The sequence below is a fragment of the Heterodontus francisci genome, chromosome 39 (assembly GCF_036365525.1).
Source record: "Heterodontus francisci isolate sHetFra1 chromosome 39, sHetFra1.hap1, whole genome shotgun sequence".
NCBI lineage: Eukaryota > Metazoa > Chordata > Chondrichthyes > Heterodontiformes > Heterodontidae > Heterodontus > Heterodontus francisci.
The window spans coordinates 20,638,181-20,665,353 of NC_090409.1; the positions used below are offsets into that span (position 1 = coordinate 20,638,181).

At 48.4% G+C, this 27,173-nt stretch overlaps 1 protein-coding gene across 1 annotated transcript; it reads right to left on the reverse strand.

The window, feature by feature from the left end:
- Positions 1 to 1,410: 1,410 nt before the first annotated feature.
- Positions 1,411 to 9,887, reverse strand: LOC137352918 (uncharacterized). Its single transcript, XM_068018771.1, has 3 exons — positions 9,544 to 9,887; positions 2,458 to 2,617; positions 1,411 to 2,317 (listed from the first exon to the last, which is right to left on the reverse strand). The coding sequence occupies exons 1-3, from the start codon at positions 9,772 to 9,774 to the stop codon at positions 1,473 to 1,475; spliced, it is 1,236 nt and encodes a 411-aa protein (XP_067874872.1). The 5' UTR covers positions 9,775 to 9,887; the 3' UTR covers positions 1,411 to 1,472.
- Between the last annotated feature and the right edge of the window lie 17,286 nt (positions 9,888 to 27,173).

Sequence of the window (27,173 nt, forward strand, 5' to 3'; positions counted from 1 at the left end):
GTCCTCACCAGGTCAGGTTAAGGGTGAATGCAAAGGTTCTGGTGAAACTATTGTGTCCCAATAGTAATAAGATTCTTTCACAACAAACTGCAATGTCTTGCTTCTCCTTGGCCTTTCATATCTGGAACTATGAAATTTTAACATCCCACCCATTAACAGTCCTGAACAGCATCTCTCCCAGTCCTTCTACCCTCCAACCCTCCAAACACTGAACAACATAGCAACATAGAAAGATTTACAGCACAGGAGGCCATTCAGCCCATCATGATCCTGTGCGTAGCCAAGTTTTTTTTTAGATGTGATGAGGGTTTCTGCCTCGACCACCCTTGCAGGCCCCCACCACATTCTGCATGAAAAAAAATACCTTAACTCCCCTCTAATCCTTCTAACAATGACTTTAAATCTATTCCCCCAGCTTATTGACCTCTCCAATGGAAAAGGTCCTTCCAATCCACTCTTCTCTGGGCTACTCATCATTTTATACCCCTCAATTAAATCTCTCCTCAGCCTCCTCTGTTCCAAACAACCCTAGCCTATCAAATCTTTCCTCATAGCTAAAATTCTCCATTCTTACAACATCCTTGATCTCCTCTGTACCCTCCCTAATGTGATCACATCCTTCCTTTTATGTGGTGACCAGAACTGTACACAGTACTCCAGCTGTCATCTAGTGTTTTATATAGTTCCAGCATAATCCTCCTGCTGTCATAATCTAGGCCTCAGCCAATAAAGGGAGGCATCCCATATGCCTTCTTAACCACCTTATCTACCTGTCCACCTTCCTTCAAGTTTCTGTAGAAATACAGGACCTCTGTTCCTCTGAACTTCTAAGTATTGTACCATTTGTTGTGTATCCCCTTGTCTTGTTGGCCACCAAATGCATTACCTCACACTTCTCCAGAATGAACTCCATTTGCCATTGGTCCTCCCACCGGACAAGTCTTCTTGCAGTCTGCAACTTTCTTCCGATCAACCAAATTTATTTATCAGACTGCTTATATTTAAGTCTAAATTATTGATATATACCATGAAGAGCAAGGATCCCAGTACTGAGCCCGACAGAATCCCACTGGAAACAGTCTTCCAGTCCCCAAAACACCCGTCGACCATTAATCTTTGCTCCCTGCCTCTGAGTCAATTTTGGATCCAACTTGCCACTTTCCATTGGATCCCATGAGCTTTTAATTTGTTGATTAGTCTGTTGTGTGAGACCTTGTCTAACACATGTACATGACACCTGATATTACAGTATTATTAGTTACAACACAACCACCCAGCAGATAAAGTCCGAAATGCAAATGACGTAACATTTTATTGATTTATACAAACATCACGAACCAAAGTTATGTGTCATTCCCCCCTCCCCCGGCCCATTGAAGGGATCTATTTGCTACTCTAGTGTTCCTACAAGGAGCGCCCCCCACTCCCCCCCTTGGGTGGCTACAGTGGCTCAGTCAGGGCTAGTGGGATGTTCATGGTCGACGATCTCTAAGAGCTCGAGCGCGAGGGGACCTGCCTTCAGATTGCAGTAGTGTTGCTGCCACCGGGGCAGTGGGTGGTTGGGGATGTGGCGAGGGAACAGATGTGCTGTCATCCTGAGAGGGAGTAGCATGTGCAACGCTCATTGTGCCATTGCCATGGGACTGTGACTCAGCACTGCCACTGACCTGGGGGAGAGCCGACTGGAGGAGGTCGGTGACACGGCTGAAGCCCCTATCGATACGCGCCCCCAACCTTTCCAAGCCGGAGGAGATGGTGCAGGCCAGAGTCTGTATTGCACCAGTTTGGGCCTCGATCAACGATGCCAGTGCTGGTGCCACAGGCTCCTGGACAGAGGGCCTCACTGCAGCGTCTACAGAGCTCAGCACATGCTCCATGGTCGACTGCAGAGTGGTGATGCCTTGTGGCAGAACGCCACACAGTATGGAAGCAGAGTCTTCAACACTCTCAGACAGGGTGAGGCAGCTCCTAGACAGGCTGTCCAAAGCCTCGAGTAACTGATGATGTACATGGAAGATCTTTCTTTTAAAGGCTGGGCCGCTCAAATCTGCATCTCTGTGTTCCTCAGCATAGCTTGAATCTGAGCTGGCCCTCTGGCCATCCATGTCCTGCACTGTCCTTTCCACTATGGTCAGCTCCTGCTCACTATTGCTGAATAATTCGCCCTGTGTAGATTCTTCAAGCTCTCCGTCTCTCCCATCGGAGACACTGATTTCCGTGCTGGTGTACTGGAAGGATGGAGCTGGTGATGGTGCATCTTCCATAAGGTGGTTCTCCTCCATCTCTTGCCCAGTAAAGCCCAAGTAATGGGACAGACCTGGAACAAAGGGAGAGGGATAAGGGTCAGCGAGTACTGGAAAGGTGGGGCAACAGCAGCAGGAGGCAGCTGCTGGGTCACCACGCTGCCTGTGTGCTGTTTTAAGAAAAGCCAGCAGTTAGAGAGAAATGGGACGACACCCTGTGGTACTTGGCCTCCAGCCTCGCCGTTCTCAATGCTCCTCCTGCTGTATATCTCTACGATGTCCAGAGCTTCCTGCTCCATCTGCGTTGGCGCTTGAACGGAAGCTGGTCGTTCCCCACTGCTGATCGGATTCCTTGGTTTGTGTGCCAGCTTGTCCTGCAGAAAAAGGGGGACAGAGTTAGTGCCGGGCTGCTGGCATGGGTTGTGCAGATGTGCGAGGCAGCGCCACCGAGTGCAGATGCAGCAAGGTCTGAGCAGGATGGGGTGGTCTTGTGCAGAAAGCGGTCACAGCATGGTAATGTGAAAGCACTTCGCAGAAAAGTGAGAAGCTTCCCAGTTGTTACCAGGCAAAAGTGCCTTGTACCCATTGTAAGGGGATCGGCAGCAGGGTAGCGTGTGATTAGAGCAAGGCGAAGGAGTGTTGACGTGGTCTGCAGCTGCAATGGAAGGAAAACGCACAATGTTGTTGCACAGAGTGGTTGTGAAAAGCATTCAATGTGAGTAGAGTGTAACATTGGGAATTTGATGAGGGTGGGAATTCAGTGCCGAGGGCGAAAGGAGGCGTGGTGTTTTTTGCCTCCAATACTTGTAGTGGTTCGTGAGAGCTGGATTCAGTATTTGAATTTTATGTGCAGTGTTTAATGCTTGGAGCAAGTAGAAAAAGAAAAAAAGAAACTTACACATTAAAAATGAGATAGAAATAACATAAATAATCTAGACCGAGTAGGGAAGTTTAGTTTACTTAGTTTAGTTTAGTGATACAGCACTGAAACGGGCCCTTCGGCCCACTGAGTCTGTGCCGACCATCAACCACCCATTTATACTAATCCTACACTAATTCCATATTCCTACCTCATCCCCACCTGTCCCTTTTTTTCCCTACCACCTACCTATACTAGGGGCAATTATTAATGGCCAATTTACCTATCAACCAGCAAGTCTTTGGCATGTGGGAGGAAACGGAGCACCCGGAGAAAACCCACGCAGACACAGGGAAAACTTGCAAACTCCACACAGGCAGTACCCGGAATTGAACCCGGGTCGCTGGAGCTGTGAGGCTGCAGTGCTAACCACTGCAGGTTGTGCGTCTAGACTGCGGTATGTGGGAGTTTGCGGAAAGTGAGACTGTCCCAAGTGAACAAGTCTGCAGTAGATGTCCCCACCTGGAATCTCTCTGGGTCAGAGTTATTGAGTTGGACTGTAAAAGCAGGATTGAGAGTCCAACATGGTATGTTGTCTTCTTGGTGCCAGCGTGAGAAGCATCTCAAACCGGCTTGAAAGGGTATTAGATAAGGAGGGGGAGAATCATTCATTCTGATCCATATTGGGACCAACAACATAGGAGAGAGTAGGAAACAGGTCCTGTTCAGACAGTATAAGGAATTAGGAACTCAATGAAAGAACAGGCCCATGATTAATAATCTCTGGATTGCTACCTGAGCCGCATACAAATTGGCAAAGGGATAAGGAGATTAGTTAGGTGAACACTGGCTGAAGGAGTGGTGTGGGAAAGAGGGGTTCCATTTCATGGGACACTGGCACAAGTACTAGGACAGGAAGGAAGTACTATTGGGACAAGCTCCATCTGAACTTGGCTGGGACTAGGGTCCTAGTGGCAAGGAAAAGGGAAGACAATAGAGTAAGAGTCAGAGATGGTGCATTCGGTACAACAGGAAAAGTAATAGAGTGTAAAGTAATGAAACATGGACTATACAGAGAAAATTGAATGAATTACAGGCACGAATTGAACTTGAAGAATATGATATGGTAGCCATTACTGAGACATGGCTGAAAGACGGCCAGGACTGGAAACTAAATATACCAGGTTATAAGGTCTCCAGGAAAGAAAGGGAGTACAATAGAGGGGAGGAGCAGCTTTAGAGATTAAGGATGAAATCACTTTGATAATGAGACGATCTAGTAAGCGGTAAGCAGACAGTGGAGACCATGGGTAGAATTAAGAAATAGAAAAGGATTTAAGACTTCCTTCCCTGAAGGACATTAGTGAACCAGACGTCTAAAAGTTGGGTCTCGCCTGATTATCCTGACTGAATTTTTGAAGAGGTGACTGAAGGAGTGGACAGGGGAATGTCTATGAATATTATTTATATGGACTTCCAGAAGGCATTTGATGAAGATCCTCATAAGAGACTGTTAGCTAAAGTTGATGCTTATCGAACTGAAGGCAAGTTATGAACCTACTTAGGCAGTTAGCTGAGCAGCAGGACACAAAAAGTAGGAATAATGGGCAGGATGCGACCAGGGAGTCCTGCAAGGATCTTTGTTGGGGTCTCAACTAGCCACCATATTTAGTTACGACTTAGTAGATGGGATAGGAAGTCACATATCCAAATTTGCCAATGGCACAAAGATAGTCATAGAGTCATAGAGAGATACAGCACCGAACCAGGCCCTTCGGCCCAACGAGTCCGCGCCGACCATCGACCACCAATTTATACTAATCCTACATTTATCCCATTTTCCCTCTCACATCCCCACCTTCTCTCAATTCTCCTACACCTACCTACACTGGGGGCAATTTTTACAATGGCCAATTTACCTATCAACCCACAAGTCTTTGGCGTGTGGGAGGAAACCGGAGCACCCGGAGGAAACTCACGCGGTCACAGGGAGAACTTGCAAACTCCACACAAGCAGTACCCAGAACGGAACATGGGTCGCTGGAGCTGTGAGGCTCTGGTGCTAGCCAATAGGTAGCATTGTAAGCAGTGTAGATGGAAGCTTAACATTACAGAGCGATATTGACAGATTATGTGAATGGGCAAAACTGGAGGAAATGGCTTCAGTATAGGCAAATGTGAGGTCATCCACTTTGGATCTAAAACGGAAAGAACTAAACACTTTTTTGATGGTGAAAAGCATTAGAGGTCCAAAAAAACTTGGGGGTCCAGATACACAGATCATTAAAATGTCAAGGACAGGTACAGAAGATTACCAAAAAGGCTAATGGAATGCTGGCCTTTGTATCTGGAGCACTCGAAGACAAGGGGGTTGTAGTCATGCTTCAGCTATACAAAGCCCGGGTTGGAGCACATATGGAGTACTGCAAACAGTTCTGGGTGCTACACCTTAGGAAGGATATACTTGCTTTGGAGGAAGTGCAGTGTAGATTTATCAGAACAATACCTGGAGTCCAAGGGTCAAATTACCAGGAGAGATTACACATACCAGGCTTGTATTCCCTTGAATTTAGAAAATTAAGGGGTGATTTGATCAATTTTTCTAAGATATTCCGGGGAACAGATGCAGTAGACAGAGAGAACGTATTTCTGCTGGTTGGGAAGTCCAGTCTAAAAATTAGAGCCGGACCTTTCAGGCATGAAATTAATAAAACCTTCTACACACAAAGGGTGGTAGAAGTTTGAAACTCTCTTCCCCAATTGGCAAGTGATATTAGATTGATCGTTAATTTTAAAACTGAGATGGATAAAGATTTTTGTTAACCAAAGGTATGAAGGGATTTGGGCAACGGTGGGTATATGGACATAGGACGCAGATCTGACATGATCTCATTGAATGGCGGAACAGGCTCAAAGGGCGAGATGGTCTACTCCTGTTCTTATGCTTCTATGAGTGGGGGAGGGGAGTGCACATAGCAGCCTCTCGAGTCTGGTCCTCCATTCAATTAGATCATGGTTGATCTGTATCTTAAGAACATATGAACATAAGAAATTGGAGCAGGAGGAGGCCATTCAGCCCCTCGAGCCTGCTCCGCCAATCAATAAGATCATTGCTGATCTGATGGTGGCCTTAAATCCACTTTCCTTTCCTGCCTGTCCGCACCACCACCCACACCACCCCCCCCCCCACCCCACCCACCCCATAACCCTTTACTTCTTTATGGATCAAAAATCTGTCTAACTAAGTCTTAGATATATTCAATGACCCAACCTCCACTGCTCTCTGGGGAAGAGAATTCCAAAGATTAGTGTGGGAAAAAAACCATCGAAGTGGGTGATCAGCCGTGATCATATTGAATGGCAGAGCAGGCTCGAAGGGCTGAATGGCCTGCTCCTGCTCCTATTAACAACCCTATGAGAGATGAAATTCCTCCTCATCTCCCTCTTAAATGGGAGACCCCTTATTTTGAAACTGCCCCCTAGTTCTAGAATCCCCCATTCGGGAAAGCATCTGTCAGCATCTAACCTGTCAAGCCCCTCACAATCTTATATGTTTCAATAAGATCACCTCTCATTCTTCTAAACTCCAATAGGTATAGGCCCAACCTCCTCAACCTTTCCTCATAAGTCAATCCCTTCATCCCAGGAATCAACCGAGTAAATTTAAAGCAAAATACTGCGGAGGCTGGAAATCTGAAATAAAAACAAGAAATGCTGGAACCACTCAGCAGGTCTGGCAGCATCTGTGGAAAGAGAAGCAGAGTTAACGTTTCGGGTCAGTGACCCTAGTAAACCTTCTCTGAACTGCCTCCAATGCAAGTACATCCCTCCTTAAATAAGGAGACCAAAACTGTATACATACATACGAGCATACGAATTAGGAGCAGGAGTAGACCATTCGGCCCCTCGAGCCTGCTGTGCCATTCTATAAGATCAAGGCTGATCTGTTTGTGGACTCGACTCCATTTTCCTGCCTATTTCCGATACTCTTAGACTCCCTTGTTTGTCAAGAATCTGTCGACCTCTGCCTTAAAAACATTCACTGACCCTGTCCCCACCATTCTGCGGGTAAGAGAGTTCCACAGACTCACGACTCTCTGAGAGAGAAAGAATTCTCCTCCTCTCTGTCCTAAATATGCCCCCTACATTTAGTCTCTTCCACAAGGGGAAACATCCTTTCCATATCCACCCTGTCAAGTCCCTTCAGGATCTTATATATTTCAACAAGATCACCTCTCATCCTTCTAAACTCCAATGAATACAGACCCAACCTGTCTAACCTTCCCTCATAAGATAACCCCATCATCCCAGGAATCAGTCGAGTGAACCTTCTCTGAACTGCTTCCAATGCAATTATATCCTTGCTTAAGTAGGGAGCCCTCTACGTGTGATCTCACCAATGCCCTGTACAGTTGTAGCAAGACTTCCCTACTTTTATCCTCCATCCCCACCTTGCAATAAAGGCCAATATTCCATTTGTCGTAACAAAAACAAGAAATGCTGGAAATACTCAGCACGTCTGGCAACGGCTGTGGAGCGAGAAGCAGAGTTAACGTCGCAGGTCAGTGACCCTTCATGCGTATTTCCAGCATTTCTTGTTTTTATTTCAGATTTCCAGCGTCTGCAGTATTTTGCTTTTATTCCATGTGTCGTCCTAATCACTTGCTGTACCTGCATGCTGACTTTTTGTGAGTCATGTATTATGACTCCCAGATCGCCCTGTACTGCAGCATTCTGCAGCCTCTCTCCATTGAAATAATATTCTGCTTTTCTATTCTTCCAACTAGGGTGGCACAGTGGCGCAGTGGTTAGCACCGCAGCCTCACAACTCCAGCGACCCGGGTTCAATTCTGGGTACTGCCTGTGTGGAGTTTGCAAGTTCTCCCTGTGTCTGCGTGGGTTTCCTCCGGGTGCTCTGGTTTCCTCCCACATGCCAAAGACTTGCAGGTTGATAGGTTAATTGACCATTATAAATTGCCACTAGTATAGGTAGGTGGTAGGGAAATATAGGAACAGGTGGGGATGTGGTAGGAATTATGGAATTAGTGTAGGATTAGTATAAATGGGTGGTTGATGGTCGGCACAGACTCGGTGGGCTGAAGGGCCTGTTTCAGTGCTGTATCTCTAAACTAAAGTAGACAACCTCAGATTTTCCCACATTATACTCTTATCTGTCCAATTTTTGCCCACTCACTTAACCTATCTATATCCCTTTACAGACTCTCGGTCCTCTCCACAACTTGCTTTCCTGCCTATCTTTGTATTGTCTGCAAATGTGGCTGCAATACACCTGATCCCTTCATCCAAGTCATTAATATTGAACGTAAATAGTTGGGCACTGATCCCTGTGGCACTCCACCAGTTACAGTTTGCCAACCTGAAAATGATCCGTTTATCCTGCCTCTGTTTCCTGCTACTTCACCAATCCTCTATCCATGCTAATATATCACCCCCAACACTATAAGCTTTTATCTTGTGTAACAACCTTTTATGTGGAACATTATCGAATGCCTTTTGGAAATCCAAGTACACTACATCTACGGATTCCCCTTGATCCACCCTGCTGGTTACATCCTCAAAAGAATTTGAAACAATTTGTCAAACACAATTTTCCTTTCACAAAACCATATTGCCTCTGCTTGATTGAATTATGATTTTCTAATATTCTGTCACTACTTCCTGAATAATGATTCTCACATTTTCCCAATGACAGATGTTAACTCCATCCAGCCGCCTCTGCCTTCGAACGCCAACACCCTTATCTCACCCAAACCTATCAATTTCAGTTCTGAAATTTTAGTTGAGCCCCAGGTTTAACTGCTTGCTTGGGGGAAGTGAGTTCCAGATTTCCACCCCCCCCCCCCCCTCCCCCCCCCTTTGTGTGAAGACGTGCTTCCCGACATCACCCTGGAATGGCCAGACTCGAATTGTCAGGTTCTGCCCTTTTGTTCTGGACTCCCCCTCCACAAACACAACCCTTCTCCCCCCCACCAGAGGAAATCGTTTCTGAGATTCTGTGCACAGAATCAAACCCAGTTACTCCAGATGGGATCTAAGTCGGCTCTTACACATCCACCCCTTAGTATTTCAGTCCTCAAGATGAACAGAATATTCTATGTGCCTTTTCTAAAAAAAATCATGATTCATACCAGTCCGCTAACTCGCAGTGATTTGACTGCTTGGTCCTGTCAATCTCTCTGCTGCTGCAAAGCTCGGAGACCAAATTCTCATCAGTCTTCCTGAGCCATGGATGGAGAAGGGAACGGAGGGTAAGGCTGATAGCATTGGATGAAGGCGGAACGGGAGGAAGCTCGGCTGGGGCAGCAATGGTGGCCCGGGCTGGGTATCCTGCTCGTGTGCTATCTTTTCAGCGTCATTCTGTTCCTGCGCCGTGTTGGGTTAAAATCGAACGGCCGGAGCTGCAATCGGCGATCTACTCACCCGGGCAGTGCGCGTGAGGTCATTGAACTTCTTGCGGCACTGCAACCATGTCCGCGGGGTGATACTTTTGAGGTTGACGTAGAGTGCCACCTCCCTCCAGGCCTGGCGCAGTGTCTGCCTGGGCATCTTCCTGCCATCCGAGGGGAAGAGGACCTCCTTGTGGGCTCTCACCTGCTCCACCAGCACCTTGAGGGCAGCATCACTGAACCTGGGAGCTCTGGGTTCCACCATCCCTCCACTTGAACCCGCCCAGCACCCAGACAATCGCTCCTGGGCGATAGCACAGCGCTTTAAGATCGCGCTTTAAACAAGCGCTGGGTGCGCCGGAAATTGAGGCGGCCGGACATCCCGCCTCCCGGCGGCCAGAGCAGGCGTAAACGCCGCTGCGCCCCGAGCGCCGCTGAACATTGGCGCGGCCGCGGCGGAAATCCCGCCTCCCCAGCCCGCCGCCCGCAGAGCACCCGCCAATCACAGTCGGCGGTGGCCCGTCCGTCAAGGCGAAGGCAGCCAATCGGCGAAGGAGCTGCAACACTGGTCCCGCCCACTCCTCCCCGGCCGGCCGCGCGCCGCGCCCGCAATGAAATTGGCCAGTCGGGGACGGGAGAGGGTCCGGCAGCTTCCCCGGTGCAGAGACCCCGGGAGAGGGTCCGGCAGCTTCCCCGGTGCAGACCCCGGGGACGGGAGAGGGTCCGGCAGCTTCCCCGGTGCAGAGACCCCGGGGACGGGAGAGGGTCCGGCAGCTTCCCCGGTGCAGAGACCCCGGGGACGGGAGAGGGTCCGGCAGCTTCCCCGGTGCAGAGACCCCGGGAGAGGGTCCGGCAGCTTCCCCGGTGCAGAGACCCCGGGAGAGGGTCCGGCAGCTTCCCCGGTGCAGAGACCCCGGGGACGGGAGAGGGTCCGGCAGCTTCCCCGGTGCAGAGACCCCGGGAGAGGGTCCGGCAGCTTCCCCGGTGCAGAGACCCCGGGAGAGGGTCCGGCAGCTTCCCCGGTGCAGAGACCCCGGGAGAGGGTCCGGCAACTTCCCCGGTGCAGAGACCCCGGGAGAGGGTCCGGCAGCTTCCCCGGTGCAGAGACCCCGGGAGAGGGTCCGGCAGCTTCCCCGGTGCAGACCCCGGGGACGGGAGAGGGTCCGGCAGCTTCCCCGGTGCAGAGACCCCGGGAGAGGGTCCGGCAGCTTCCCCGGTGCAGAGACCCCGGGGACGGGAGAGGGTCCGGCAGCTTCCCCGGTGCAGAGACCCCGGGGACGGGAGAGGGTCCGGCAGCTTCCCCGGTGCAGAGACCCCGGGGACGGGAGAGGGTCCGGCAGCTTCCCCGGTGCAGAGACCCCGGGGACGGGAGAGGGTCTGGCAGCTTCCCCGGTGCAGAGACCCCGGGGACGGGAGAGGGTCCGGCAGCTTCCCCGGTGCAGAGACCCCGGGAGAGGGTCCGGCAGCTTCCCCGGTGCAGAGACCCCGGGGACGGGAGAGGGTCCGGCAGCTTCCCCGGTGCAGAGACCCCGGGGACGGGAGAGGGTCTGGCAGCTTCCCCGGTGCAGAGACCCCGGGGACGGGAGAGGGTCTGGCAGCTTCCCCGGTGCAGACCCCGGGGACGGGAGAGGGTCCGGCAGCTTCCCCGGTGCAGAGACCCCGGGAGAGGGTCCGGCAGCTTCCCCGGTGCAGAGACCCCGGGGACGGGAGAGGGTCCGGCAGCTTCCCCGGTGCAGAGACCCCGGGGACGGGAGAGGGTCCGGCAGCTTCCCCGGTGCAGAGACCCCGGGGACGGGAGAGGGTCCGGCAGCTTCCCCGGTGCAGGGATCCCGGGGACGGGAGAGGGTCCGGCAGCTTCCCCCGGCAGCTTCCCCGGTGCAGAGACCCCGGGGACGGGAGAGGGTCCGGCAGCTTCCCCGGTGCAGGGATCCCAGGGACGGGAGAGGGTCCGGCAGCTTCCCCGGTGCAGAGACCCCGGGGACGGGAGAGGGTCCGGCAGCTTCCCCGGTGCAGGGATCCCAGGGACGGGAGAGGGTCCGGCAGCTTCCCCGGTGCAGAGACCCCGGGGACGGGAGAGGGTCCGGCAGCTTCCCCGGTGCAGGGATCCCAGGGACGGGAGAGGGTCCGGCAGCTTCCCCGGTGCAGGGATCCCAGGGACGGGAGAGGGTCCGGCGGCTTCCCCGGTGCAGGGATCCCAGGGACGGGAGAGGGTCCGGCGGCTTCCCCGGTGCAGGGATCCCAGGGACGGGAGAGGGTCCGGCGGCTTCCCCGGTGCAGGGATCCCAGGGACGGGAGAGGGTCCGGCGGCTTCCCCGGTGCAGGGATCCCAGGGACGGGAGAGGGTCCGGCGGCTTCCCCGGTGCAGGGATCCCAGGGCCGGGAGAGGGTCCGGCGGCCTCCCCGGTGCAGGGATCCCAGGGACGGGAGAGGGTCCGGCGGCTTCCCCGGTGCAGGGATCCCAGGGACGGGAGAGGGTCCGGCGGCTTCCCCGGTGCAGGGATCCCGGGGACGGGAGAGGATCCGCCAGCTCCCAGTGCAGAGACCCCGAGAGAGGATCCTGTAGCTTTCCCACTGCAGGAATCTCTGGGACCGGAGAAGATCCGACAGCTTCCCCGGTGCAGAGACCCCGGGGACGGGACAGTAAAAGATCTGAGACCGAGAGTTATTAGAAGGAATTCAGAGCCATTTCCCACTGATTGCCCTTCTGGGTCCCTGCAGGGAGAGAGAGAGAGAGCGGGGAGGAGGTTGGGGAGAGTGAGGGTTGAAGGGAGAGGGGAACAAGTGGATGCCAGGGAGAGGGAGGGCTCGGCAGGGGGAGGAGAGAGGGTGGAGGAGAAGTGGGAAGAGAGAGCCGGGCGTGGGAAGGAGAGAGGGATGCAGGAATTGAGAGAGGGCTGGAGGGTCAGGGAGAGAGGGACGGAGGGTGGGGGTGGAAGGAGGGTTGGGGGTGAGAGGAACAGTGGGAGAGGGGGATGGGGAGGGGTGGAGAGAGGAACAGCATTTGGAGAGAGGGCGACAGTGTGGAGGATGGCAAGGAGTTCCGGGGGGAGGGGTGGTGGTAGGGGGTAGAGAATGATGGAGGGGCGGGGTTACGAAATACGAGGAATGAGCCCCCAGATCAATTTAAAGAATTCCACAAGATTTCACATTATCATAACTAAACTAAAACAAATCCCCATTCACTAAATAGGACCTATAGTAAGTAGCTGATACCCCAAATTACAGGGAAAGGTATTTTCCTGACATGAAAACCTCACACAACAGTTACATCGGTTACATGGTCCTCTTTGATGGTGAAATCTTTGTGCCTAAAAGACCCAAACTCCTCCCAGTTGCACTGGGTTGGATCTTGAAGATCTTTCTCAAAGTGAGTGGTTGGGATCTGGAATGTACTGCCGGAGAGTGTGATGGACGCACGTTGCTTGGGGGCATTGGAGACGGAATTGGACTGGTATCTGAAGAGGAAGAATGAGCAGGTCCGTGCAGACAGGATGGGCCGAATGGCCTCCTACAGTGATTCTGAGAAAGAGAGGGAGAGGTAGTGAGATGCAGGTGCGGGGGAGGGGGAGAGACTGGAGAGGGAGGGGCTTGGGGAGAGAGTGAGGGAGGCAAGGACGGGTTGAGAGGAAGGGACAGGAAGGGAAACAGGAGGGAGGGATTGATAGAGGGAGGGAGATGGCGTGGAGAGAGAGGAAGGTAGGGGTGGCGAGAAAAGGAGCCTGGAGGTGGAAAGAGAAGGATGTGGGGTGGAGAGAGGGAGATGGGATGAAGGTTGGAGGAGAGAGAGAGATGGGCGATGGAGAGAGGAACAGCTGAGGAGATAGAGGGACGGGCAGAGAAGGGTGTGTGGGAAGAGGGAGGTGGGTGGCAAGAGGGAATGGGGGAGGGAGGGATGGTGAATCTGGAGAGAGGGACCGGCGATGAAGAGAGGCTCAGGGTGTAAAGGGTGGGATGGGATTTGCAGAGAGCGACAAAGGGGTGGAGGAGCTGAGAGAGAGAGGGATGTAGAGAGTGGTGGGGGGGGGGGGGGGCGGGTTTAGAGGGAGGGTGCAGGCTGTGAGAGACAGGGAGAGAGGAAGAGATAGATGCAGAAGGATGGTGTGAGGAATAGGGTGGTGGGAGGGAGCAGGGGGTAATCCCTAACAGCACTGTGGACGTACATACCCCAGATGGACTGCAGCAGATCAACAATGCAGCTCAGCACCAGTAAACCACACAGTGAAGATCAGAACAGGGTTCATACTGCAGGCCCCAGTAAAGCACACACTAATGATGAGGACAGGATTCATACAGCAGGTCCCAGTAAAGCACACACTGAAGATAAGGACAGGATTCATATTGCAGGTCCCAGTAAACCACTCACTGATGATCAGAACAGGTTCATACTGCAGGTCCCAGTAAACCACGCACTGAAGATAAGAACAGGATTCATACTGCAGGTCCCATTAAACCACTCACTGAAGATCAGAACAGGTTCATACCGCAGGTCCCAGTAAACCACACACTGAAGTTCAGAACAGGATTCATACTGCAGGTCCCAGTAAACCACACCGTGACGATAAGAACAGGGTTCGTGCTGCAGGTCCCAGAAAACCACACACTGAAGATAAGAGCAGGGTTCGTGCTGCAGTTCCCAGTAAACCACAAACTGAAAATCAGGACAGGGTTCATACTGCAGGTCCCAGTAAACCATGCAATTAAGATAAGGACAGGATTCATACTGCAGGTCCCAGTAAACCACACACTGAAGATAAGAACGGGCTTCATACTGCAGGTCCCAGTAAACCACACACTGAAGGTAAGAACAGGGTTCATACTGCAGGTCCCAGTAAACCACACACTGAAGGTATGAAGATGGTTCATACTGCAGGTCCCAGTAAACCACACACTGAAGATCAGAACAGGGTTCATACTGCAGGTCCCAGTAAACCACACACTGAAGATAAGAACAGGGTTCATACTGCAGGTCCCAGTAAACCACACACTGAAGATAAGAACAGGGTTCATACTGCAGGTCCCAGTAAACCACACACTGAAGGTATGAAGATGGTTCATACTGCAGGTCCCAGTAAACCACACACTGAAGATCAGAACAGGGTTCATACTGCAGGTCCCAGTAAACCACACACTGAAGATAATTCAGGGTTCATACTGCAGGTCCCAGTAAACCACACACTGAAGATCAGAACAGGGTTCATACTGCAGGTCCCAGTAAACCACACACTGAAGATAATTCAGGGTTCATACTGCAGGTCCCAGTAAACCACACACTGAAGATAAGGACTGGTTAATACTTCTGGTCCCAGTTATCCACACACTGAAGATAAGGTCAGGATTCACACTGCAGGTGCCAGTAAACCGCACACTGAAGATAATTCAGGGTTCATACACACACGGAAGATAAGGTCAGGATTCACACTGCAGGTCCCAGTAAACCACACACTGAAGATAAGAGCAGGGTTCGTGCTGCAGCTCCCAGGAAACCACAAACTGAAGATAAGAGCTCGGTTCGTGCTGCAGTTCCCAGTAAACCACACACTGAAGATCAGAACAGGGTTCATACTGCAGGTCCAAGTAAACCACACACTGAAGATCAGAACAGGGTTCATACTGCAGGTCCCAATAAACCACACACTGAAGATAAGAGCAGGGTTCGTGCTGCAGTTCCTAGTAAACCACACACTGAAGATCAGAACAGGGTTCATACTGCAGGTCCCAATAAACCACACACTGAAGATAAGAGCTCGGTTCGTGCTGCAGTTCCTAGTAAACCACACACTGAAGATCAGAACAGGGTTCATACTGCAGGTCCCAGTTAACCACACACTGAAGATAAGAACAGGGTTCATACTGCAGGTCCCAGTAAACCACACACTGAAGATAAGAGCAGGGGACATGCTGCAGGTCCCATTACAACACACACTGAAGATAAGAACATAGTTCATACTGCAGGTCCCAGTAAACCACACACTGAAGATAAGAACAGGGTTCATACTGCAGGTCCCAGTTAACCACACACTGAAGATAAGAACAGGGTTCATACTGCAGGTCCCAGTAAACCACACACTGAAGATAAGAGCAGGGGACATGCTGCAGGTCCCATTACAACACACACTGAAGATAAGAACATAGTTCATACTGCAGGTCCCAGTAAACCACACACTGAAGATAAGAACAGGTTTCATAATGCAGGTCCCAGTAAACCACACACTGAAGATAAGAACATAGTTCATACTGCAGGTCCCAGTAAACCACATACTGAAGATAAGAACAGGGTTCATACTGCAGGTCCCAGTAAACCACACACTGAAGATAAGAACAGGGTTCATACTGCAGGTCCCAGTAAACCACATACTGAAGATAAGAACAGGGTACATACTGCAGGTCCCAGTAAACCACATACTGAAGATAAGAACAGGGTTCATACTGCAGGTCCCAGTAAACCACATACTGAAGATAAGAACAGGGTTCATACTGCAGGTCCCAGTGAACCATACACTGAAGATAAGAACAGGCTTCATACTGCAGGTCCCAGTAAATCACACACTGAAGATAATTCAGGATTCATACTGCAGGCCCCAGTAAATCACAAACTGAAGATAAGAACAGGGTTCATACTGCAGGTCCCAGTAAACCACACACTGAAGATAAGAACAGGGTTCATACTGCAGGTCCCAGTAAACCACACACTGAAGATAAGAGCAGGGGACATGCTGCAGGTCCCATTACAACACACACTGAAGATAAGAACATAGTTCATACTGCAGGTCCCAGTAAACCACACACTGAAGATAAGAACAGGGTTCATACTGCAGGTCCCAGTAAACCACACACTGAAGATAAGAACATAGTTCATACTGCAGGTCCCAGTAAACCACACACTGAAGATAAGAACATAGTTCATACTGCAGGTCCCAGTAAACCACATACTGAAGATAAGAACAGGGTTCATACTGCAGGTCCCAGTAAACCACACACTGAAGATAAGAACATAGTTCATACTGCAGGTCCCAGTAAACCACATACTGAAGATAAGAACAGGGTTCATACTGCAGGTCCCAGTAAACCACACACTGAAGATAAGAACAGGGTTCATACTGTTGGTCCCAGGAAACCACACACTGACGATAAGAACATAGTTCATACTGCAGGTCCCAGAAAACCACACACTGAAGATAAGAACAGGCTTCATACTGCAGGTCCCAGTAAATCACACACTGAAGATAATTCAGGATTCATACTGCAGGCCCCAGTAAACCACACACTGAAGATAAGAACAGGGTTCATACTGCAGGTCCCAGTAAACCACAAACTGAAGATAAGAGCAGGGGACATGCTGCAAGTCCCATTACAACACACACTGAAGATAAGAACATAGTTCATACTGCAGGTCCCAGTAAACCACACACTGAAGATAAGAACATAGTTCATACTGCAGGTCCCAGTAAACCACACACTGAAGATAAGAACATAGTTCATACTGCAGGTCCCAGTAAACCACATACTGAAGATAAGAACAGGGTTCATACTGCAGGTCCCAGTAAACCACACACTGAAGATAAGAACATAGTTCATACTGCAGGTCCCAGTAAACCACACACTGAAGATAAGAACAGGGTTCATACTGCAGGTCCCAGTAAACCACACACTGAAGATAAGAACATAGTTCATACTGCAGGTCCCAGTAAACCACATACTGAAGATAAGAACAGGGTTCATACTGCAGGTCCCAGTAAACCACACACTGAAGATAAGAACATAGTTCATACTGCAGGTCCCAGGAAACCACATACTGAAGATAAGAACAGGGTTCATACTGCAGGTCCCAGTAAACAACACACTGAAGATAAGAACATAGTTCATACTGCAGGTCCCAGTAAACCACATACTGAAGATAAGAACATAGTTCATACTGCAGGTCCCAGTAAACCACACACTGAAGATAAGAACATAGTTCATACTGCAGGTCCCAGTAAACCACATACTGAAGATAAGAACAGGGTTCATACTGCAGGTCCCAGTAAACCACACACTGAAGATAAGAACATAGTTCATACTGCAGGTCCCAGTAAACCACACACTGAAGATAAGAACAGGGTTCATACTGCAGGTCCCAGTAAACCACACACTGAAGATAAGAACATAGTTCATACTGCAGGTCCCAGTAAACCACATACTGAAGATAAGAACAGGGTTCATACTGCAGGTCCCAGTAAACCACACACTGAAGATAAGAACATAGTTCATACTGCAGGTCCCAGGAAACCACATACTGAAGATAAGAACAGGGTTCATACTGCAGGTCCCAGTAAACCACACACTGAAGATAAGAACATAGTTCATACTGCAGGTCCCAGTAAACCACATACTGAAGATAAGAACAGGGTTCATACTGCAGGTCCCAGTAAACCACATACTGAAGATAAGAACAGGGTTCATACTGCAGGTCCCAGTAAACCACACACTGAAGATAAGAACATAGTTCATACTGCAGGTCCCAGTAAACCACATACTGAAGATAAGAACAGGGTTCATACTGCAGGTCCCAGTAAACCACACACTGAAGATAAGAACATAGTTCATACTGCAGGTCCCAGGAAACCACACACTGAAGATAAGAACAGGGTTCATACTGCAGGTCCCAGTAAACCACACACTGAAGAGAAGAACAGGGTTCATACTGCAGGTCCCAGTAAACCACACACTGAAGATAAGAACAGGGTTCATACTGCAGGTCCCAGTAAACCACACACTGAAGATAATTCAGGATTCATACTGCAGGTCCCAGTAAATCACAAACTGAAGATAAGAACAGGGTTCATACTGCAGGTCCCAGTAAACCACACACTGAAGATAATTCAGGTTTCATACTGCAGGTCCCAGTAAATCACAAACTGAAGATAAGAACAGGGTTCATACTGCAGGTCCCAGTAAACCACACACTGAAGATAAGAACAGGGTTCATACTGCAGGTCCCAGTAAACCACACACTGAAGATAAGAGCAGGGGACATGCTGCAGGTCCCAGTAAACCACACACTGAAGATAAGAACAGGGTTCATACTGTTGGTCCCAGGAAACCACACACTGACGATAAGAACATAGTTCATACTGCAGGTCCCAGAAAACCACACACTGAAGATAAGAACAGGCTTCATACTGCAGGTCCCAGTAAATCACACACTGAAGATAATTCAGGATTCATACTGCAGGCCCCAGTAAACCACACACTGAAGATAAGAACAGGGTTCATACTGCAGGTCCCAGTAAACCACAAACTGAAGATAAGAGCAGGGGACATGCTGCAAGTCCCATTACAACACACACTGAAGATAAGAACATAGTTCATACTGCAGGTCCCAGTGAACCACACACTGAAGATAAGAACATAGTTCATACTGCAGGTCCCAGTAAACCACACACTGAAGATAAGAACATAGTTCATACTGCAGGTCCCAGTAAACCACATACTGAAGATAAGAACAGGGTTCATACTGCAGGTCCCAGTAAACCACACACTGAAGATAAGAACATAGTTCATACTGCAGGTCCCAGTAAACCACATACTGAAGATAAGAACAGGGTTCATACTGCAGGTCCCAGTAAACCACACACTGAAGATAAGAACATAGTTCATACTGCAGGTCCCAGTAAACCACATACTGAAGATAAGAACAGGGTTCATACTGCAGGTCCCAGTAAACCACACACTGAAGATAAGAACATAGTTCATACTGCAGGTCCCAGGAAACCACACACTGAAGATAAGAACAGGGTTCATACTGCAGGTCCCAGTAAACCACACACTGAAGAGAAGAACAGGGTTCATACTGCAGGTCCCAGTAAACCACACACTGAAGATAAGAACAGGGTTCATACTGCAGGTCCCAGTAAACCACACACTGAAGATAATTCAGGATTCATACTGCAGGTCCCAGTAAATCACAAACTGAAGATAAGAACAGGGTTCATACTGCAGGTCCCAGTAAACCACACACTGAAGATAATTCAGGATTCATACTGCAGGTCCCAGTAAATCACAAACTGAAGATAAGAACAGGGTTCATACTGCAGGTCCCAGTAAACCACACACTGAAGATAAGAACAGGGTTCATACTGCAGGTCCCAGTAAACCACACACTGAAGATAAGAGCAGGGGACATGCTGCAGGTCCCATTACAACACACACTGAAGATAAGAACATAGTTCATACTGCAGGTCCCAGTAAACCACACACTGAAGATAAGAACAGGTTTCATAATGCAGGTCCCAGTAAACCACACACTGAAGATAAGAACATAGTTCATACTGCAGGTCCCAGTAAACCACATACTGAAGATAAGAACAGGGTTCATACTGCAGGTCCCAGTAAACCACACACTGAAGATAAGAACAGGGTTCATACTGTAGGTCCCAGGAAACCACACACTGACGATAAGAACATAGTTCATACTGCAGGTCCCAGTAAACCACATACTGAAGATAAGAACAGGGTTCATACTGCAGGTCCCAGTAAACCACATACTGAAGATAAGAACAGGGTTCATACTGCAGGTCCCAGTGAACCATACACTGAAGATAAGAACAGGCTTCATACTGCAGGTCCCAGTAAATCACACACTGAAGATAATTCAGGATTCATACTGCAGGTCCCAGTAAATCACACACTGAAGATAATTCAGGATTCATACTGCAGGCCCCAGTAAATCACAAACTGAAGATAAGAACAGGGTTCATACTGCAGGTCCCAGTAAACCACACACTGAAGATAAGAACAGGGTTCATACTGCAGGTCCCAGTAAACCACACACTGAAGATAAGAGCAGGGGACATGCTGCAGGTCCCATTACAACACAGACTGAAGATAAGAACATAGTTCATACTGCAGGTCCCAGTAAACCACACACTGAAGATAAGAACATAGTTCATACTGCAGGTCCCAGTAAACCACATACTGAAGATAAGAACAGGGTTCATACTGCAGGTCCCAGTAAACCACACACTGAAGATAAGAACATAGTTCATACTGCAGGTCCCAGTAAACCACACACTGAAGATAAGAACATAGTTCATACTGCAGGTCCCAGTAAACCACATACTGAAGATAAGAACAGGGTTCATACTGCAGGTCCCAGTAAACCACACACTGAAGATAAGAACATAGTTCATACTGCAGGTCCCAGTAAACCACATACTGAAGATAAGAACAGGGTTCATACTGCAGGTCCCAGTAAACCACACACTGAAGATAAGAACAGGGTTCATACTGTAGGTCCCAGGAAACCACACACTGACGATAAGAACATAGTTCATACTGCAGGTCCCAGAAAACCACACACTGAAGATAAGAACAGGCTTCATACTGCAGGTCCCAGTAAATCACACACTGAAGATAATTCAGGATTCATACTGCAGGCCCCAGTAAACCACACACTGAAGATAAGAACAGGGTTCATACTGCAGGTCCCAGTAAACAACAAACTGAAGATAAGAGCAGGGGACATGCTGCAGGTCCCATTACAACACACACTGAAGATAAGAACATAGTTCATACTGCAGGTCCCAGTAAACCACACACTGAAGATAAGAACATAGTTCATACTGCAGGTCCCAGTAAACCACACACTGAAGATAAGAACATAGTTCATACTGCAGGTCCCAGTAAACCACATACTGAAGATAAGAACAGGGTTCATACTGCAGGTCCCAGTAAACCACACACTGAAGATAAGAACATAGTTCATACTGCAGGTCCCAGTAAACCACATACTGAAGATAAGAACAGGGTTCATACTGCAGGTCCCAGTAAACCACACACTGAAGATAAGAACATAGTTCATACTGCAGGTCCCAGTAAACCACATACTGAAGATAAGAACAGGGTTCATACTGCAGGTCCCAGTAAACCACACACTGAAGATAAGAACATAGTTCATACTGCAGGTCCCAGGAAACCACACACTGAAGATAAGAACAGGGTTCATACTGCAGGTCCCAGTAAACCACACACTGAAGATAAGAACAGGGTTCATACTGCAGGTCCCAGTAAACCACACACTGAAGATAAGAACAGGGTTCATACTGCAGGTCCCAGAAAACCACACACTGAAGATAAGAACAGGCTTCATACTGCAGGTCCCAGTAAATCACACACTGAAGATAATTCAGGATTCATACTGCAGGCCCCAGTAAACCACACACTGAAGATAAGAACAGGATTCATACTGCAGGTCCCAGTTAACCACTCACTGAAGATAAGAACAGGGTACATACTGCAGGTCCCAGTAAACCACTCACTGAAGATAAGAACAGGGTTCATACTGCAGGTCCCAGTAAACCACACACTGAAGATAAGAGCAGGGGACATGCTGCAGGTCCCATTACAACACACACTGAAGATAAGAACATAGTTCATACTGCAGGTCCCAGTAAACCACACACTGAAGATAAGAGCGGGGACATGCTGCAGGTCCCATTACAACACACACTGAAGATAAGAACATAGTTCATACTGCAGGTCCCAGTAAATCACACACTGAAGATAATTCAGGATTCATACTGCAGGTCCCAGTAAACCACACACTGAAGATAAGAACAGGGTTCATACTGCAGGTCCCAGTTAACCACTCACTGAAGATAAGAACAGGGTTCATACTGCAGGTCCCAGTAAACCACAAACTGAAGATAAGAGCAGGGGACATGCTGCAAGTCCCATTACAACACACACTGAAGATAAGAACATAGTTCATACTGCAGGTCCCAGTAAACCACACACTGAAGATAAGAACATAGTTCATACTGCAGGTCCCAGTAAACCACACACTGAAGATAAGAACATAGTTCATACTGCAGGTCCCAGTAAACCACATACTGAAGATAAGAACAGGGTTCATACTGCAGGTCCCAGTAAACCACACACTGAAGATAAGAACATAGTTCATACTGCAGGTCCCAGTAAACCACATACTGAAGATAAGAACAGGGTTCATACTGCAGGTCCCAGTAAACCACACACTGAAGATAAGAACATAGTTCATACTGCAGGTCCCAGTAAACCACATACTGAAGATAAGAACAGGGTTCATACTGCAGGTCCCAGTAAACCACACACTGAAGATAAGAACATAGTTCATACTGCAGGTCCCAGGAAACCACACACTGAAGATAAGAACAGGGTTCATACTGCAGGTCCCAGTAAACCACACACTGAAGATAAGAACAGGGTTCATACTGCAGGTCCCAGTAAACCACACACTGAAGATAAGAACAGGGTTCATACTGCAGGTCCCAGAAAACCACACACTGAAGATAAGAACAGGCTTCATACTGCAGGTCCCAGTAAATCACAAACTGAAGATAAGAACAGGGTTCATACTGCAGGTCCCAGTAAACCACACACTGAAGATAATTCAGGATTCATACTGCAGGTCCCAGTAAATCACAAACTGAAGATAAGAACAGGGTTCATACTGCAGGTCCCAGTAAACCACACACTGAAGATAAGAACAGGGTTCATACTGCAGGTCCCAGTAAACCACACACTGAAGATAAGAGCAGGGGACATGCTGCAGGTCCCAGTAAACCACACACTGAAGATAAGAACAGGGTTCATACTGTTGGTCCCAGGAAACCACACACTGACGATAAGAACATAGTTCATACTGCAGGTCCCAGAAAACCACACACTGAAGATAAGAACAGGCTTCATACTGCAGGTCCCAGTAAATCACACACTGAAGATAATTCAGGATTCATACTGCAGGCCCCAGTAAACCACACACTGAAGATAAGAACAGGGTTCATACTGCAGGTCCCAGTAAACCACAAACTGAAGATAAGAGCAGGGGACATGCTGCAAGTCCCATTACAACACACACTGAAGATAAGAACATAGTTCATACTGCAGGTCCCAGTGAACCACACACTGAAGATAAGAACATAGTTCATACTGCAGGTCCCAGTAAACCACACACTGAAGATAAGAACATAGTTCATACTGCAGGTCCCAGTAAACCACATACTGAAGATAAGAACAGGGTTCATACTGCAGGTCCCAGTAAACCACACACTGAAGATAAGAACATAGTTCATACTGCAGGTCCCAGTAAACCACACACTGAAGATAAGAACAGGGTTCATACTGCAGGTCCCAGTAAACCACATACTGAAGATAAGAACAGGGTTCATACTGCAGGTCCCAGTGAACCATACACTGAAGATAAGAACAGGCTTCATACTGCAGGTCCCAGTAAATCACACACTGAAGATAATTCAGGATTCATACTGCAGGTCCCAGTAAATCACACACTGAAGATAATTCAGGATTCATACTGCAGGCCCCAGTAAATCACAAACTGAAGATAAGAACAGGGTTCATACTGCAGGTCCCAGTAAACCACACACTGAAGATAAGAACAGGGTTCATACTGCAGGTCCCAGTAAACCACACACTGAAGATAAGAGCAGGGGACATGCTGCAGGTCCCATTACAACACAGACTGAAGATAAGAACATAGTTCATACTGCAGGTCCCAGTAAACCACACACTGAAGATAAGAACATAGTTCATACTGCAGGTCCCAGTAAACCACATACTGAAGATAAGAACAGGGTTCATACTGCAGGTCCCAGTAAACCACACACTGAAGATAAGAACATAGTTCATACTGCAGGTCCCAGTAAACCACACACTGAAGATAAGAACATAGTTCATACTGCAGGTCCCAGTAAACCACATACTGAAGATAAGAACAGGGTTCATACTGCAGGTCCCAGTAAACCACACACTGAAGATAAGAACATAGTTCATACTGCAGGTCCCAGTAAACCACATACTGAAGATAAGAACAGGGTTCATACTGCAGGTCCCAGTAAACCACACACTGAAGATAAGAACAGGGTTCATACTGTAGGTCCCAGGAAACCACACACTGACGATAAGAACATAGTTCATACTGCAGGTCCCAGAAAACCACACACTGAAGATAAGAACAGGCTTCATACTGCAGGTCCCAGTAAATCACACACTGAAGATAATTCAGGATTCATACTGCAGGCCCCAGTAAACCACACACTGAAGATAAGAACAGGGTTCATACTGCAGGTCCCAGTAAACAACAAACTGAAGATAAGAGCAGGGGACATGCTGCAGGTCCCATTACAACACACACTGAAGATAAGAACATAGTTCATACTGCAGGTCCCAGTAAACCACACACTGAAGATAAGAACATAGTTCATACTGCAGGTCCCAGTAAACCACACACTGAAGATAAGAACATAGTTCATACTGCAGGTCCCAGTAAACCACATACTGAAGATAAGAACAGGGTTCATACTGCAGGTCCCAGTAAACCACACACTGAAGATAAGAACATAGTTCATACTGCAGGTCCCAGTAAACCACATACTGAAGATAGGAACAGGGTTCATACTGCAGGTCCCAGTAAACCACACACTGAAGATAAGAACATAGTTCATACTGCAGGTCCCAGTAAACCACATACTGAAGATAAGAACAGGGTTCATACTGCAGGTCCCAGTAAACCACACACTGAAGATAAGAACATAGTTCATACTGCAGGTCCCAGGAAACCACACACTGAAGATAAGAACAGGGTTCATACTGCAGGTCCCAGTAAACCACACACTGAAGATAAGAACAGGGTTCATACTGCAGGTCCCAGTAAACCACACACTGAAGATAAGAACAGGGTTCATACTGCAGGTCCCAGAAAACCACACACTGAAGATAAGAACAGGCTTCATACTGCAGGTCCCAGTAAATCACACACTGAAGATAATTCAGGATTCATACTGCAGGCCCCAGTAAACCACACACTGAAGATAAGAACAGGATTCATACTGCAGGTCCCAGTAAACCACTCACTGAAGATAAGAACAGGGTTCATACTGCAGGTCCCAGTAAACCACACACTGAAGATAAGAGCAGGGGACATGCTGCAGGTCCCATTACAACACACACTGAAGATAAGAACATAGTTCATACTGCAGGTCCCAGTAAACCACACACTGAAGATAAGAGCGGGGACATGCTGCAGGTCCCATTACAACACACACTGAAGATAAGAACATAGTTCATACTGCAGGTCCCAGTAAATCACACACTGAAGATAATTCAGGATTCATACTGCAGGTCCCAGTAAACCACACACTGAAGATAAGAACAGGGTTCATACTGCAGGTCCCAGTTAACCACTCACTGAAGATAAGAACAGGGTTCATACTGCAGGTCCCAGTAAACCACAAACTGAAGATAAGAGCAGGGGACATGCTGCAAGTCCCATTACAACACACACTGAAGATAAGAACATAGTTCATACTGCAGGTCCCAGTAAACCACACACTGAAGATAAGAACATAGTTCATACTGCAGGTCCCAGTAAACCACACACTGAAGATAAGAACATAGTTCATACTGCAGGTCCCAGTAAACCACATACTGAAGATAAGAACAGGGTTCATACTGCAGGTCCCAGTAAACCACACACTGAAGATAAGAACATAGTTCATACTGCAGGTCCCAGTAAACCACATACTGAAGATAAGAACAGGGTTCATACTGCAGGTCCCAGTAAACCACACACTGAAGATAAGAACATAGTTCATACTGCAGGTCCCAGTAAACCACATACTGAAGATAAGAACAGGGTTCATACTGCAGGTCCCAGTAAACCACACACTGAAGATAAGAACATAGTTCATACTGCAGGTCCCAGGAAACCACACACTGAAGATAAGAACAGGGTTCATACTGCAGGTCCCAGTAAACCACACACTGAAGATAAGAACAGGGTTCATACTGCAGGTCCCAGTAAACCACACACTGAAGATAAGAACAGGGTTCATACTGCAGGTCCCAGAAAACCACACACTGAAGATAAGAACAGGCTTCATACTGCAGGTCCCAGTAAATCACAAACTGAAGATAAGAACAGGGTTCATACTGCAGGTCCCAGTAAACCACACACTGAAGATAATTCAGGATTCATACTGCAGGTCCCAGTAAATCACAAACTGAAGATAAGAACAGGGTTCATACTGCAGGTCCCAGTAAACCACACACTGAAGATAAGAACAGGGTTCATACTGCAGGTCCCAGTAAACCACACACTGAAGATAAGAGCAGGGGACATGCTGCAGGTCCCAGTAAACCACACACTGAAGATAAGAACAGGGTTCATACTGTTGGTCCCAGGAAACCACACACTGACGATAAGAACATAGTTCATACTGCAGGTCCCAGAAAACCACACACTGAAGATAAGAACAGGCTTCATACTGCAGGTCCCAGTAAACCACAAACTGAAGATAAGAGCAGGGGACATGCTGCAAGTCCCATTACAACACACACTGAAGATAAGAACATAGTTCATACTGCAGGTCCCAGTAAATCACACACTGAAGATAATTCAGGATTCATACTGCAGGCCCCAGTAAACCACACACTGAAGATAAGAACAGGGTTCATACTGCAGGTCCCAGTAAACCACAAACTGAAGATAAGAGCAGGGGACATGCTGCAAGTCCCATTACAACACACACTGAAGATAAGAACATAGTTCATACTGCAGGTCCCAGTAAACCACACACTGAAGATAAGAACATAGTTCATACTGCAGGTCCCAGTAAACCACACACTGAA

What these genes read in the sequence shown, in the direction of transcription:
- LOC137352918 (XM_068018771.1), bottom strand. Translation starts at nt 9,774, where the DNA reads ATGGTGGAACCCAGAGCTCCCAGGTTCAGTGATGCTGCCCTCAAGGTG. An exon ending in ACCTCACGCGCACTGCCCGG is followed by an intron (nt 2,618 to 9,543) that starts GTGAGTAGATCG and finishes CTTTTTCTGCAG; the next exon opens with GACAAGCTGGCACACAAACC. An exon ending in TGGAGGCCAAGTACCACAGG is followed by an intron (nt 2,318 to 2,457) that starts GTGTCGTCCCAT and finishes CCTTTGTTCCAG; the next exon opens with GTCTGTCCCATTACTTGGGC.